We start from the raw sequence: 16,969 nt of genomic DNA on the forward strand, positions 1-16,969 counted from the left end.
TAGGTGAACAAGGTTTAAAATTAAAAATTACTTCCAATGACAACATATGTTTTTGTTTTGGGGGGGAGTGACTTGTTTTTTTGCTTAATTTAGAGGACCATTGCAGCAATACCTCCTTACAGTTCCTGTCCCTCTGCTCCATTCCTCCCAAGCCATCCTCCACCCAACCACTTGCTATATTAGTAGGAAAGGTGTTAATTGCCTCCTAATGCTGCCTCCCAATTCACTATGTTAAAGTCAGATGGAGCCTGTCATAGGCTGGAAAATTCTCTTCTCAAAATGGGGGCCCCTAACATTCCTACATCCTTTCTGCAGATGGTTTGAATTTATTCTCTTGAAGCTCCACCCTCCCAGCGAAGGTCCTCAATTTTACAGGTTGTCTTTTTACAGGGCTCAGGTATATTTCCTACTGGATATTTTTAAGAAAAACCCATACTGAACAGAATAGGCTTAAGAGAAGCCATGCTTTCTTTCTTGAAAGTCTCCAACAGTGTTCTCTCACCTCCACACAACCTTGAGTTAATGGGGCAGGGGACACTTACTGAGTCACCAGCACCACTTTTTTGGCTCCTGGGTTTTCCTCAGAGGCCTCTTGTAAGTACTGCTTTTAACTGTGGCACAGTCGCAGTTATTAAGTAAAGCTGAGGCCTTGCCAGTTTTCTGGTTTTGCTGCCCAAATTACTGAATGTTTGGTTGATTATAGCCCTAAAACACCCACATACTCCGAAGCTTTTAAATGTTTTCTCCCCTTGGGCAATCACCTGGTATACCTGAACTGAAAGTCTACCACATATAAATTAAGTATTTACTTAACAAACTGCTGCTAAAATCAATGGCCTTGAGGAATACATTAAAAATTACACAACAGAGATTAGCTTTTATGAATTAAAACTCCTAAAACTTAAATGCTATGCCCTTTTTCTGACCTGGAAAACTGATTTTAATTTTATATGCAGTATTATGAAACAACCCCTAGAGATAAGTACATTGTTGTTAAGTCCAATGTATGAATGAACTCATATACAAGGTGTGGCACAGAAAAGGTGAGCTGGAAGAAAGAAAAAAATTAAATATATAATTTTAAATTATATATATATATATATATCAATGCTTAGTAATGAAAGTGTGAATGACAACCCTTCACCATCCAAGTATATTATCTTAGTGAAAATAAAAGTATATATTTATGCTGCAGTGAAAAGAAAGTATATAATAAAACATACATGACAAAGAAAATCTGCTGTGTTAAGCTTCTGATTAGAAGGACAGCCTAATCAAACCTTATGCCAAAAGTCAGTTCTGTTCAGTCGCTCAGTCATGTCCAACTCCCTGCAACCCCATGAACCGCAGCATGCCAGGCTTCCCTGTCCATCACCAACACCTGGAGTCCACCCAAACCCATGTCCATTGAGTCGGTGATGCCATTCAACCATCTCATCCTCTGTCGTCCCCTTCTCCTTTTGCCCTCAGTCTTTCCCAGCATCAGGGTCTTCTCAAATGAGCCAAAAGTAATACAGACCAAAAGAGAAGTGAGAATGGAGAAATTTGAGAAAGACAGCTTTAGCTTCAATTCATGCTCACGTTTTTTTACAAAATGTGTTACGAATCAGTACAAGGACTATGGAAAAGAATGGAACATTTCCTTTCCTAGCTGAATGAAAAGATTAAGTAGGAACAAAATAGTCGTTTCCTTCATGGTTTCAAAGACCTGGTAACTAACGTCAGAGAGGCAGGTGCTAGACACACAGGAGTCAGGCATAGTGTCTGTCGGTCTAGACCACAGTCAAGGAATTATTGTTTATTCAAAGAGAGCATGATTTCTTCTCAGTCTTAACAGCTAAACAAGTAGTCAAGTCTCATGACTATTTAACAATTCATCACCCCATTAGATGCTTACAGTTTCTGAGGCACTGAAATCCCAAAGCAGGTTGAGGGATACTGAAATATGTTGGAACATGGAACACGATAGCATGAACAGTGATCAAGCCTCCTGGCAGGGGAGAAAAATCCCATGCTGATAACCTCTAAATGGTTATTGCTAGTTGGGAGAGCTTCAGCGTACATATTAGTGGCCTGGATGATGTATATTGCTCGAAAAGCTGAAGCAAGAGTAAAAAAATCATAAGACAAAGAAACAAATGGCAACCCCCAACTTGGTAACCCAGAACACTACCTCAAGCACACGAGGCTGCTCCAGAGTCCTAAAAGACTCTCAACCTTTTAGGAAACACAACTAATTTTAAAACTCTGACACATTTTATAGATTTGCTCAGAAAAGAAAATGCACACCTGCTGGCATACACAGAGTAATATAAAAATATTTTAGGATATTCAGAAACCTGCCTAAGCCTTTTAATGAATTCCAATTGAGACCTGAGGACCTAGGACTCTCCAAAATGCCCGAAAGCAGTTCAAAGGAGCTAGAAAAAGAACCGGACAAGTAGGAAAGGCTGGGGAACACCTCCTAAGACTCAGAGAAAAGCTGTTTAAGAGGGGCAATAGGGAAAATGAGTTAGAGTTAAACTTTTATCAGCTTTGTGATTAGGGTAAATTCCTTAACTCCTCTGGGCCACTTCTCTATCTCCGTTTTCTCATCTGTTAAATCTATTAAAAACAACTACTTTACACAAGGTTGTTGTGATGATTAAATGAGAGAACGTGTTTAATGTGCTACTGAATTGGGCTGGGTAAACAGATATTGCTTCCTGGTGTTGTACCAACTTAGAAAAGTGGAAGTTGTTAAAAAGTAGTTATTGTTAAAACTAGTAAAAGTAGTAGTTGTTAAAAAGTAAAAAGCTAATTGCAATAGATAAAAAGTGGAAATAATCCCTATGTCCTTGACTGACAGCAATAATTAATTTATGATACATCATAGCAGTGAAGTAATATTGTTGTTATTGTTGTTTAGTCACTAGGTCACGTCCAGCTGTTTTGTGACCCATGGACTGTAGCCCACCAGGCTCCTCTGTCCATGGGATTTCCCAGGCAGAAGTACTGGAGTGGGTTGCCATTTCTTCCTCCAGGGTATCTTCCCAACGCAAGAATCAAACTTGCATCTCCTGCAATGGCAGGCAGATTCTTTACCACTGAGCCACCAGGGAAAGTGAAAGTTGCTCAGTCATGTCCAACTCTTTGCCACCCCATGAACTATGCAGTCCATGGAATTCTCTGGGCCAGAATACTGGAGTGGGTAGCATTTCCCTTCTCCATGGGATCTTCCCAACCCAGGGATTAAACCCAGATCTCCTGCATTGCAGGGATCAAACCCAGATCTCCTGCACTGCAGGCAGATTCTTTACCAGCTGAGCCACCAGGGAAGCCCTAGCTAAAAATGAGTTAAAACTATATGTACTGAATTTGCTGTGTTAGTGTGGACAGATGTTTGTTTACACTATCAAATGGAAAAATCAATCTGTCAGTTCAGTTCAGTTCAGTTCAGTCGCTTAGTCGTGTCCGACTCTTTGCGACCCCATGAATCGCAGCACGCCAGGCCTCCCCGTCCATCACCAACTCCCGGAGTTCACCCAGACTCACGTCCATCAAGTCAGTGATGCCATTCAGCCATCTCATCCTCTGTCATCCCCTTCTCCTCCTGCCCCCAATCCCTCCCAGCATCAGAGTCTTTTCCAATGAGTCAGCTCTTCGCATGAGGTGGCCAAAGTACTGGAGTTTCAGCTTTACCATCATTCCTTCCAAAGAAATCCCAGGGCTGATCTCTTTCAGAATGGACTGGTTGGATCTCCTTGCAGTCCAAGGGACTCTCAAGAGTCTTCTCCAACACCTCACAATCCAACTCTCACATCCATACATGACCACAGGAAAAACCATAGCCTTGACTAGACGGACCTTTGTTGGCAAAGTAATGTCTCTGCTTTTGAATATGCTATCTAGGTTGGTCATAACTTTCCTTCCAAGGAGTAAGCGTCTTTTAATTTCATGGCTGCAGTCACCATCTGCAGTGATTTTGGAGCCCAAAAAAATAAAGTCTGACACTGTTTCCACTGTTTCCCCATCTATTTCCCATGAAGTGATGGGACCGGATGCCATGATCTTCGTTTTCTGAATGTTGAGCTTTAAGCCAACTTTTTCACTCTCCACTTTCACTTTCATCAAGAGGCTTTTGAGTTCCTCTTCACTTTCTGCCATAAGGGTGGTGTCATCTGCATATCTGAGGTTATTGATATTTCTCCCGGCAATCTTGATTCCAGCTTGTGCTTCTTCCAGCCCAGCGTTTCTCATGATGTACTCTGCATAGAAGTTAAATAAGCAGGGTGACAATATACAGCCTTGATGTACTCCTTTTTCTGTTTGGAACCAGTCTGTTGTTCCATGTCCAGTTCTAAGTGTTGCTTCCTGACCTGCTGTGAAACAGTGTAAATAATGTTTTATCTTATAAGGGGCTTCACTGGTGACTCAAAGGTAAATAATCTGCCTGCAATTCGGGAGACCCAGGTTTGATCCCTGGGTTGAGAAGATTCCCTAGAGAAGAGAAAGTTACCCACTCCAGTATTCTTGCCTGGAAAATTCCATGGACAGAGGAGCCTACAGTCCTCAGGATGCAGAGTGTCAGACACGACTGAGCGACTAACACTTCACTCCATCCTCTAAAGCATTCATCTTTTATATAAGAATTTCCTACTCATGGACACTTAGGTTGGTTTCCATTTTTCTCCCTAGGTTTAAAGAACAACTCTCTATAACCAAGTTTCTGATCTTTTTCTTTAAGATGGACACCTAAAAAGGAAATTGCTTCATCAAAAGATATGTACATTGTAAAACTTTAGAAAGATATTGTCAAATCACTTTGCAGTTAGACCATATCAATTTACAGTTATACCTGAACTGTTTAAAACTGCCAAAAACCATGCTCTATTTTGCACACTTTTGAAACTGTTAATCTTATAGTTAAAATGTATTAGAGGTCACTTTAATTTTCACTTTATATCGTTGTCAGGAGTGAACATTTCTTTCACATGTGTGTTTGTATACTATATTTCTTCTCCTGTATTAGTTATTGCCCTCTACACAATTCTCTATGGAGTTTGAGTAGTTTTCAAAATTAAAGTATTCTATATATAAAGGTAGACAACTTTTGGCAGTCATATTTTAAAGATGCATTACAATTTAAATATCTATCTTAATATTTATAATGTTTTTGGCATACAAATTTTAAATTTTTGTATAGTCCAAACTATTGTCCCATTCTGATTTCTTCCTATTGTTACTATATTCAAAAAGATTCCCATATTAAGACTGGGCAATATTTTACTGATAGTTTCTCTTATACAAAGTTTTTGGTTTTCTTTATACATTAAAATCTACAATTTTTCTCAGGTTTTATAGAATAAGGTTAGAGTCTTTTTTACTTTGTTCAATTATTCTTTTCCAGTAATTTTTAATAGGTGATCTTATCCCAGTATCTTTTTTTACTTGTATTTTATATTTGACTTGGAGTCCCATCTCTCCTAGGACCTAGTAGTGACTTCAGGCAGAAGTCTTTTATTAATAGCAATTCTTACATGCTGTGAATTTGAAGTCAGTTTTCTAAGTGCTAAATTTCCTCAACCACCTGCAATGTTTGTCATTGTTGCTGTATATGTGAGATTATTTCTAGCACTCTTGTTATCTATTGTTAAGGAACAATTTTTAAAAGAAAGTAGATAAAATAAAATTTAAAAAAAAAGTTAAAAACAAACAAACAAAAAAGATAAAAAAATAAAATAAAAGAAAGTAGAATCATGATTCTCAGGTAGAATGTATATGTATTTTTTACTAAACTGAATGTGTCAAAGATTTTTAACTCATTAATTAACGACAAACTGGTAGCTATTAATGTTGATGCCAAGGAAAAGTCAGAGCAGAGGCATATAAAGGGAATAAGAAATTCTGAAATGAATTTATGACTAGATGCACAATTGGTCTACTAAAATCAATGCAAAAGTTAGTTGCAGTCTACCAAGTACCACTGTCTTGCATTTATATAGATGCGAAGTTTTTAAATCATTATCTGACTTTGAGAACTTACAGAGTTGTAATATCAAAGATGAGAAAATCTAAATGAGCATTCAGGATAGCCACTATTTGATATGTAACCCTCAAAGTCTCTTACAATTTTCCCTGAGAGCCTCCTCTCCTCTTTTTATCATAATAATTTCAAAGAAAGATTATTCTTATAAGATAAAGCTGCTCTCATTAGATTTGTCTGATTTTTTACAAAAATGCAACAAAAGGTTTATTTTACCATTTTGGGCATCTTAAGCTGCCCATGTAAACTCTAAATCCGTATAATTTTGAACAAAAACTAAATTAAACTGAGTTTGGAAATTTTCACAAGAAATCTCAAATTGGATTTTTAAAATCCTCTATTATTTATTGACCTGAGGCTAGGAAACCAAGCCCAAGGAATGCTCTCCACCATATTTCACCTGAAATACCTATAAATTTGCATAAATTCCTCTGTTTACTGCTGCTGCTGCTAAGTCACTTCAGTCGTGTCCGACTCTGTGCGACCCCATAGACGGCAGCCCACCAGGCTCCTCTGCCCTAGGATTCTCCAGGCAAGAATACTGGAGTGGGTTGCCCTTTCCTTCTCCACCTGTGTTCACTAGGTCTCCCAAATGTTTTAAAGTTAGTTACATAGAGTGTGTTTCCCAGCTGGCACTAGTGGTAATGGGCTTCTCTTGTGGCTCAGCTGGTAAAGAATCCGCCTGCAATGCAAAAGACCTGATTTCGATCCCTGGGTTGGGAAGACTCCCTGGAGAAGGGAAAGGCTACCCACTCCAGTATTCTGGCCTGGAGAATTCCATGGACTGTATAGTCCATGGGGTGGCAAAGACTTGGACACGACTGATCGACTTTCACTTCACCAGTGGTAAAAATTCTGCCTGCTTATGCAGGAGACAAAAGAGACGTGGGCTCAATCCGTGAGTCAGGAATATCTCCTGGAGGAGGAAATGGCAACCTGTTCCAGTATTCTCTCCTGGAAAATTCCATGACAGAGGAGCCTGGTGGACTGTAGTCCATGGGGTCACAAGGCACTGGTCATGAATGAGAGACTGAGCAAGCATATAATATACAATATTCTTGGATTTTTTAAGTCAAGGAATAGGTCAGCACTTTATAGGCATTTCTTCCGTTCAAGTATGACATTCTAGGCAAGGCTTTGGTTTTTCAATTTGTACAATTATGTTATGTACAATTATAGACGACAGAGCCTTACTGAACCTAGGCAAATAACTAAATGGCATGGAAAGAAAGGAGACAATATAATAATTTTCTGAATCCTGGAGGAATAAATGGGTTTCCCTTCTGGCTCAACTGGTATAGAATCCGCCTGCAATGCGGGACACCTGAGTTTGATCCCTGGGTTAGGAAGGTCCCCTGGAGAAGGAAAAGGCTACCCACTCCAGTATTCTGGCCTGGAGAATTCCACGGACTGTATAGTCCATGGGGTTGCGAAGAGTCGGACATGCTGAGGAATAAGTGGGAATCAGCTATCATTTTAAAATCATTTTAAAATGTTTGGCTTCATTTTACAAAAGCAGACTTTACTAAATTGTATGTGTTACATATTACTTAACGAAAAGGAGATAGGGTGATTCTTAGATATCTGAAAATAGAACATTAAATAATATCAACAATATTCCAGACAAATAGCCACAGCAAAATTTCTCTTAAGAGTTTATTCAGCCCAGTTATAACTGATTCCTGCTCCAGTGGATCTTTGGTTAGCTGTCCTATGCCGTCCTCTCTTTTGGCCAAAACAGAACCTGGAAATCCTGACTCAGTCCATTGCGGTGCAGATTGAAAGCTGTCTAATCTATGTTAGCTTAGCTTTGAAGTGTCAGTAATTGACATACCTGATACAGTTATTTTCTACAATATTCTAAGACTTTTCTTAGTTGAAGACACAGATTCTCACCTGTAACTATAAGAGACACTTCTGGGAAGCATCAGAGCAAAACAATACTATCTGTAGATAAAAGGGACTTAAAATAGGTGAGTGATTTATTACTAGTAATTTTCAAATGCAAGCAGTCTGATGAGAGTTCAGAATAAGAATAATGCAGAAAATAGAAAAGGTTACTTCTCTCTGTGACATTCAAAACAAATTCCTTGCCTCCTCTCCAACGCCAAATAAAGAAATATGATAAACCGTCTAAGGATAATGATTAAATTTATTTCAGGAGTTTGTGAATGCTATAATTGATTCAGAAAAGTGAATAAAAATAATTTTATAAAAGAAAAAATATTGAGATATGACATAAATAATCCTGAGATACAATTGTTTGTACCAGGAACATCAAGCAAGTGGCTTAGTAAGGTCTGCAGTAAGACCTAAACAATTGTATCTTTAAAACCAGTAGTTGAAATGACGACACATAACATTATGCTACCATTGTCTAATATCATCAAGCTCAGTAGCACCAGAACTCTGCTATATATAGGAAAAGCTGGTGGAAATATTCCTAAGAGTTGGAATCAGTGTTCTCCCTGAGGGTAAAGCCATATCATAAGACAGCAAGTTCAATGACATAACTCCAGGGACTTCCCCAATAATTTTTGAAATATTTATGTTAATAGCATTATACCTATACAAGTCTACCTCAGCAAGGCTGAACACCCCTTCTGATTTACCAATAGCAAATCTGCCCACAAAATTCTACAGAAAAATTTAGCTCTTTCTGGCAGCTCTCTTCAAAGGTGAAAAAATAAATCTTTGTGATTTTTTTCCAGGCCCTGTGGGAAATCTCAAAGATAGTTTCAGGTGTAAAATATAACTGGAAAGTTTAATTTTTTCAATACTTAGGATTCAATTATAGGAAGGCAAAAATCAGTTTTAAAAAGTTGTCAGAGGATATTTGGACACTTGATTAGGATGGGATCCGGATGCTGCAAAAACAATACCGAGTTAACTGTTTTAACATTTAAAACAATACATTTATAAATTAACAGTACATTAACATGACTATAAAGAACCTTCAGTTCAGTTCAGTTCAGTCACTCAGTCATGTCCAACTCTTTGCAACCCCATGAATCACAGCACACCAGGCCTCCCTGTCCTAGCTCTTTATAAATGAGGAATTTTTGTTCCTTGCATTTGTTTCTTATTTTTCTTTTTCTTAAGCAATTAAGAATGTAATAAATTCAACATAAAGTGCAGAAAATTATTCTTGTAAGACTTGGAATATTTACTACCTAGACAGTTACACAGAAGGTTAAAAAAAGTACCTTTTATATAGTAGGTAAAGGAATTAACCAGTAAGCAAGCCCATCAAGATATGGCAAACTTAACTGAAATTTTAGCATGTCATTACTGTTTTCAGAATCAAGTACTATAAACCAAGGCAAGCAAAATTTACTTCCAAATTTTGTCCTTCATTTTCCTTTGTTATGTCACAGCAATTCTCAGGAGATCCATGAACTCAAAATAATTTATATATATATATATATATATATACATACACACATATATACACACGCACACACACACTAAGATGTTATTTCTGTTAACATTTCAATATGTATTCATCATAGCTATGTTCAAATGAATCACTATCTTAAATTTTCTCAATTTCCACTTCCAATATAGTAAATATTGATAGTTATAACTCACATAAAAATTCTTTGTGGTTCTCAGTAAGTCTTGAGATTTTACAGGGGTTCTGAGATATAACAGAAGAGGAAAAAAGCCTGAAAAGCACTACTATTGCATATGTAGTTATTCATATATAATTATATCAGTATATAGTGTAATTATATAACCATATATAAATTATAAATCTATAGAAATTGTATAAATTATCTTTATTAATACATACATGATAGCTACATAAGTCTATAAATTATATATACAATTTTATATACAATTAATACTATATATATGTGGGTTAAATCACTTTCAGTCTTGTCCAACATTTTGTGACCCTATGGACTGTAGCTCTCTAGGCTCCTCTGTCCATGGGGTTCTCCAGCCAAGAATACTGTAGTGGGTTGCCATTTCCTTCTCCAGGGTATCTTCCTGACCAAGGGATCCTCACGCCTCCTGCATTGGCAGGTGAGTTCTTTACCACTAGTGCCACCCAAGAAGCCCAATACTATATATATAATTACTGTGCTGTGCTGTGCTTAGTTGCTCAGTCGTGTCTGAGTCTTTGCAACCCCACGGACTTAGCCCTCCAGGCTCCTCTGTCCATGGGGATTCTCCAGGCAAGAATACTGGAGTGGGTTGCCGTGCCCTCCTCCAGGGGATCTTCCCAACCCAAGAAGCGAGCCGGGACTTCCTACATTGTAGGCGGATTCTTTACCAGCTGAGCTACCAGGGAAGGCCCTATATACTATATATATCGGAGAAGGCAGTGGCACCCCACTCCAGCACTGTTGCTTGGAAAATCCCATGGACGGAGGACCCTGGTGGGCCGCAGTCCATGGGGTTGCTAAGAGTCGGACACGACTGAGTGACTATATATTTATATTTATATTTATATATATATATATATATATATACATATATATATACTGCTACTATATACTGTTATAAAACCTCCACTATAAATGGAAAGGAAATCTAAAAAGGAGTGGATATATATGTATCCATATGTACACGTACGACTGATTCACTTTGCTGTACTGCAAGAAACTAACACAGAATTTGACCCAGAGGGATGGATTGGGGAGGGAGGAGGGAGGGGTGTTCAGGATGGGGAACACATGTATACCTGTGGCAGAGTCATGTTGATGTATGGCAAAATCAATACAATATTGTAAAGTAATTAACCTCCAATTAAAATAAATAAATTTATATTAAAAAAATAAAGCAGCTATACTCCAATAAGAATTAATTGGAAAAAAAAATACTCCACTATAGGATAAGACTATTTTCTCTTTGAAACACAAAAGCAAAGAGACTATGGTATTAGTCTATCCCTGTTGCTTGTGATGGCGCTTCCCAGTTGGCTCAGTGGTAAAGAATCCACCTGCCAATGCGGGAGATGCGAATTCAATCCCTGGATAGAGAAAATCCTCTGGAAAAGGAAATGGCACCCTACTCCAATATTCTTGACTGAGAAATCCCATGGACAGAGGAGCCTGGTGGGCTATAGTCCATAAGATTGCAAAACAGTCTGACAAGACTCAGTGACTAAACAACAACAACATTGCTTATGATGTCTTCTCAACCATTCATTTTAATTATGATTTTTCAACCAAAGTAACTCTATTTCATGGAGAAAATTAGAGGTAGATAACTAAGAATTCCTTTATTCCAAAGACATTTTAACAGACAAGAGAAGTTTATGTTGTATCTTTGTCTGCTGCTGCTGCTAAGTCGTGTCAGTCGTGTCCCACTCTGTGCGACCCCCATAGACGGCAGTCCACAAAGGCTCCTCCATCCCTGGGATTCTCCAGGCAAGAACACTGGAGTGGATTGCCATTTCCTTCTCCAGTGCATGAAAGTGAAAAGTGAAAGTGAAGTCGCTCCGTCGTGTCCTACTCTTCACGACCCCCTGGACTGTAGCCCACCAGGCTCCTCCACCCATGGGATTCTCCAGGCAGGAGTACTGGAGTGGGTGGCCATTGCCTTCTTTGCATCTTTGTATAGCCACACACATATCTTTTTAAAGAGAAAAAATGAACATTGTCACTAACATGACCCAAAATAGGAACTTTTCATTGGCTATAAGCAAAAGTATATAAACTTAAAGTTAAGTTTAATAATTAGGCATCAAATTTTCAGTATTCTATCATGATTAGAAGTTATCTGGATATCACATGAATATTCTTTATGCTATTGAATCTAATAGCTAAGTTTTTATGTTACCTAAAGATCTGAGTAATTATATTCACGTTGACAGTAAAAAACAAAATTACTGATGAAATAAAGTTGTCAGAATAATGATTTTGTTGAATATGGATTTCTCATTATATTACAGATTGTATCAGAGTAGTGTTAGTTTATTTTATCAGTATGCATCAATAAGCTTAAGAAAAGCAAACACAAGTACAGTAGAATAAAATATGTTTATGTTATACCTAACATTGATAAATCAGAGGAAAAGCTGTTTGTGTTAAACCAAAATTATTACACTACTCTGATTTGCCAAATATTTATCTCATTGTGTGACCTTAAAATTTTAAATCATTTCTATAAGAATACTCTTTAAGCATAGCACATTAAAATTATCCAAACTCTGGATTTCCCTGACAGTCCAGTGGTTAAGATTCTACACTCCCAACACGGGAGACATGGGTTTGATCCCTGGTTGGGGAAGATTCTCATGTTGCATGGACAAACAGGAAAAAAAAAAAGTATCAAAACTTTAATTTCCACATTTTCATGGAATTTTATAAATATTTTACTTACATAAGAACTTATTTACATAAGAGCTCTACCGGACAATCAGAACAGAGTTTCTTTAATTTAGGAGACTTCTAAATCTAATTTATTAATTCTCTCCAGAGATAGAAAAATACTGTGTACTCATACATAAAGATGCAAAGGTCTTTCTGAATTCTAAACATATATACACACAGACACATAGGGATCTTGTAGCTTCAAGTCTAAACATAAACACAACTCAAGAGTAAACTCAAAAAAGTAATCTGCCCGTATATCAAAAAAGTTGTCCTCTTTCCTACTGGGCATGAAGATTCTTAATTTCTTCAAAAAAGACAAGTAGACAAATAAAGGAAAAATAATAACAAATCAGATTTTCTGTTGTTTCTTACTCAAAAAAAAGAATAAATCTCAGTAATCTATTCATCTATTTACAGAAAACGCAAAGGTTAAGCCATAAAATCAAGTTCCAAATCACAGTTGTCACCAAGGGGGAATAATTTATTCATTGTAAAAGTTCCAAAAGCAAAAACAAGATACAAACATAGTAAAAAGGGAAATATGCAAAGAAACAGAGGATCAACAAAGTTAAAGTTCTATTGCTACTAGGGATTTACCAGTGGAAACCAAGAAATAAAGAGTTTAAGTCACCCAAGAGAGACACGCTCCAGCTACTCAAGCTTTTTAACTGTCAGGTGAATCCACTGTGCATCAAATTGGAATCTCCAAAATGTTTACAAGATAGTGTTTCTAAAAAAGGATATAATTGTGACTCTCATACTGATGTAAAATGAATGTGTCAAAAATTTTGTTTATTCATAAATTATGCAATGAACAAGTAAGATGTTGTAAGCAGTTCAATGAAGAAGTAAAAAATCAGAACACATTTAGGGAAAAAGAAAGATTGAAATTAATTTACAAATTAATGTAAAAGAGGTCTCAAGATGAAGCAATAATCAGTGGTGTGCCACTTAGCACAATTAGTTTGCATCTTTGTAAAGAATATTTTGCATTATTATCAGTTTTCTCCAACTTAATGAGTTATAAAATAGCACAAACATAGAATAAAACGTGGATGAGTAAGCCACTCAAGACACTCACTCCTTTTGTTTTCCCCATTTCAAAATCTTTACAATTTTACTCATTCTTTTAACAGAAGATGGGTCTGATATATTTTTTCTCACTAGCACAAGAAATTGAATACCAAGGGGAAAAGATAATATCAAAGCTTCTCTCTAGTCCCTGATCTAAATTCCTATCATCTCTTCCTACAAGAGGAGAGAGAGCAAGTAACATCGTGCGTTCTTTTGAACATCAAATACAGGAAAGGCCCAATGACTAATATTAAATACTATCTGGCTCTTTTCGGATCTGTCTTCTCTCTTTTTAGTACCACATTAGCGAATACTTTCTCCCAGAGGGTCTCTCTGGGGGCCTTATAAGTATGGCAAAATATCTGTATAAAAGTAAAAGGACCAAATCTTTTTTTCACGGATTATAATGTAAAGGGGGGAACATGTAAATCAAATAGCTATCAAACGAGTAAGAAGCTATTCATGAAACCCACCATGGACAGGTAGTTAGTTCCACGAGTCTGAACCAATTCCAAATCTGAGACATTTTTATTTAACAAACTTGAAATCAAGATAGGGTTCTTTTTAACTTATTACCCTGCAATCACCTGTGTGTGCAAAGCCCTTCCCTGGAAATTCTGCAGAGTTAGTGACCCGTGGGGTTCGGCAGAGTCTAGACAAGTATGAACCTGCGACACCGCTTTGATCCTAGATGTTTTCAGTAATGTCACCACCAGGGCCTCAGAGCTCCTGACTGGAATTATCACCACTCCTGGGAAAAGAATCTGGGGGGGAAACTTGGATATGTTTCCATGGATACAACTTTCTCAGTTCTGTTTGCTACAACATTGAAGCAAGAGGAAAATTCATTTAATGTGAATTATGTGCATGGACTGACCTGACTAACAATATGATTGTGTATTTTAGGCTCAACCTGGTGACAACTCTACTAGAAGCCCGATCCTAACAGAGCTCTACACACAAGTTGTCATTTTTGACCATGTTTCCAGAAGAAAGACTTAACGACAAACATGGTAGATAGTTCCCTCCCCAATGGTTTGCTAAATGTGAATGACTCCTATAACCAGAAGCAAATCAGAATAATAAGTGAGTCCAGTAGCTATAAGGCAAATCAGAATAATAAAAGTTAATAAAGAAATTAGAGAGGAAATCATGACCTTGACTTTCTTTCTGTGGTACTAATATTGTCTTAATCTGCTTTGAGGTTTTTCTAATTTTTTTCCCCCTAAACACTGAAGCTGATTGCAGTAATTCATGGAAGAAAATCTTACTGCTTCTTCAAAGATTAAGTAATTAGTGACTTACATTGTACCTCAGATTTTCCACGTTTCCAAATATCCAAAAATGTCCTAGGTCCTAATATTGCCAAACAGAGTTAGGCAAAGCCTTATGCCACATGGCAGTGCTATCTCCTAAAATCATTGAATTTGATGTTAGTCACTCAGCTATGTCCTCATGGACTGTAGCCCACCGAGCTCCTCTGTCCATGGAATTTTCCAGGCAAGAACACTGGAATGGGTAGCCATTCCCTTCTCCAGGAATCTTCCTGACCCAGGGATCAAGCCCAGGTCTCCTACATTGCAGGCAGATTCTTTACCATCTGACATAAGAGGTTGGAAGACTGTCCAAAAGTTTTTAAGGTTTTTATTAGCACTACACGAGTAAATTGGAGAAGGAAATGGCAACCCACTCCAGTGTTCTTGCCTGGAGAATCTCATGGACAGAGGAGCCTGGCGGGCTACAATCCATGGGGTCACAAAGAGTCGGACACGACTGAGTGACTAACACACACACATGAGTAAATATAATCTTGAGTATCCCATGAGTTGATGTATAAAATGATTGAAGTGTTTAATATGTTCATAGGCCTAGACAATGTGAACTTCATGACAATAAAGCTGAGAAAATGAAATCTAAAGGAAACGAGAGATTTTAGAGAAATGAGGACCTTGTAAGAGTGAAGAACACGTTTTCCTAATATGCCCCTGCAGGTGACTTTTGGGCAGAAAAGATGTTCAGAGGCCGTTTGTGAATTTAGGTTAATATTTGGCTCTCCTTCTGGGGCTTCCCAGGTAGTGCAGTGGTAAAGAATCCACGTGCCAATTCAGGAGACCCAGGAGATGAGGGTTCAACCCCTGGGTCAGGAAGACCCCTGGAGTAGGAGATGGCAACTCAATCCAGTGTTCTTGCCTGGAAAATTCCATGGGCAGAGAAGCCTGGTGGGCTTTATAGCCCATGGGGTCACAAAGAGTCAGACATGCCTAAGCACACGTGCTACTTCTCCTCTTTCCCATTGCCTTCCTTCCTTTTCTAAGCAATCCAGTTCTAAGGCAATTAGGTGGAGCCAAGCAAGGCTCAGTGTCAGGGTTGGGGTGGGAGAGCACAGAGTAGGTTGTCCCCAGTTCCAATGCAGTGAGCAGGATGTATTCATGGAGGAGGTGATAGTCTGGTTCGAGGTGTCAGATCCCAGTGTGGAGTAGTAGAGTGGTGTGAAATTAGAATTGGATGTATTGGTGCGATCTCTTCATTCTCAGTAAATACAACAGATACAGAACATACACCTCTGTGTGTATGCATTCATATTCCAACACTCTGTCCACTGAGACAACCTCGGAGCAGCAACACCCAATGTAAGTGAGCACATCTCGCACCCAGATCTTCATTCCTCAACACTATTTTCTCCCAAAGGGAAGGAGGGATCCATAGGAAAATAACTGGTTCTAGGACTGAGGCAGGGAGAGTTAAAGAGTCTGGAATCCCTTTCTGTGCCAGAAAGCAAAGACGTTCCAGAAAAATGAAATGAACTTATCAAAGGAACACAGATTCCACCTTGAAAGGGTTCTCACTGGCCAAATTTGGTACAGGTTGGGCATCAAATAATGAAAACAGCAGGTACAAAATAGGACACCATGAGTCTATACAGATCTACTTAAAAGAATAAATAGAAAGTTTGATGAGGAGCAGAGTATTTACATGGTATCTCCCACAAAATACTTATTACAGAGAGAACAATGCAGAAGCTTGGAATACACCACTTTTAGTAAATGATCAAAGAGAATATGACTAGTAAAGAGGTGAACTGAGTTTGTTCTTCACCTAATTAAGGTGCAATAGAAGAACTCTGCATCCCTTTTGTAGAAATCCTGCCAAAGTTGCATAGCTAGTATTTAATCAAGAGAAAACACAGACAAACCCAAATCCAGGGACATTCTACAAAATAACTGACTGGCCTGACATCTTCAAAAGTGTCAAGATTATCAGAGTAGAAGACTGAGAAATTATCCCAGACTGAGTGAGACTAGAGAGACATAATATTCAAATTCAACATGGGGAATTCCCTAGTGGTTCAGTGATTAAGACGTGGTGCTTTCATTGCCAAGGATCCGGGTTCCATCCTTGGTGGGGGAGCTGAAATTCCACAAGCCACGTGGTAGGGCCAAAAAAAGAAACGCAACACAAGATTCTGAGTTTTATCCATATCTTCTAAAGGGAATTTGGGGACAATCGGTAAAAATTGAATGATTTCTAAAGATTAGATGGT

General features: G+C 38.0%; 1 protein-coding gene across 3 annotated transcripts in view; it reads left to right on the forward strand.

Moving 5' to 3' along the window:
• The window catches only part of CFAP299 (cilia and flagella associated protein 299), a 731,706-nt gene that overhangs the window by 692,360 nt on the left and 22,377 nt on the right, over window positions 1-16,969 (forward strand). For 2 of the 3 annotated variants that reach the window (XM_070791652.1, XM_070791651.1), the window contains exon 6: window positions 14,335-14,584. The exons of the other annotated variant lie outside the window; for it this stretch is intronic. In XM_070791652.1, coding sequence (XP_070647753.1) covers window positions 14,335-14,430 — 96 coding nt within the window. In that variant the 3' untranslated portion in view covers window positions 14,431-14,584. Of the gene's footprint in view, window positions 1-14,334; window positions 14,585-16,969 lie in introns of those variants that run through there. 3 annotated transcript variants of the gene reach the window in all.

The sequence above is a fragment of the Bos indicus genome, chromosome 6 (genome assembly GCF_029378745.1).
Source record: "Bos indicus isolate NIAB-ARS_2022 breed Sahiwal x Tharparkar chromosome 6, NIAB-ARS_B.indTharparkar_mat_pri_1.0, whole genome shotgun sequence".
In the NCBI taxonomy this organism is placed as follows: domain Eukaryota; kingdom Metazoa; phylum Chordata; class Mammalia; order Artiodactyla; family Bovidae; genus Bos; species Bos indicus.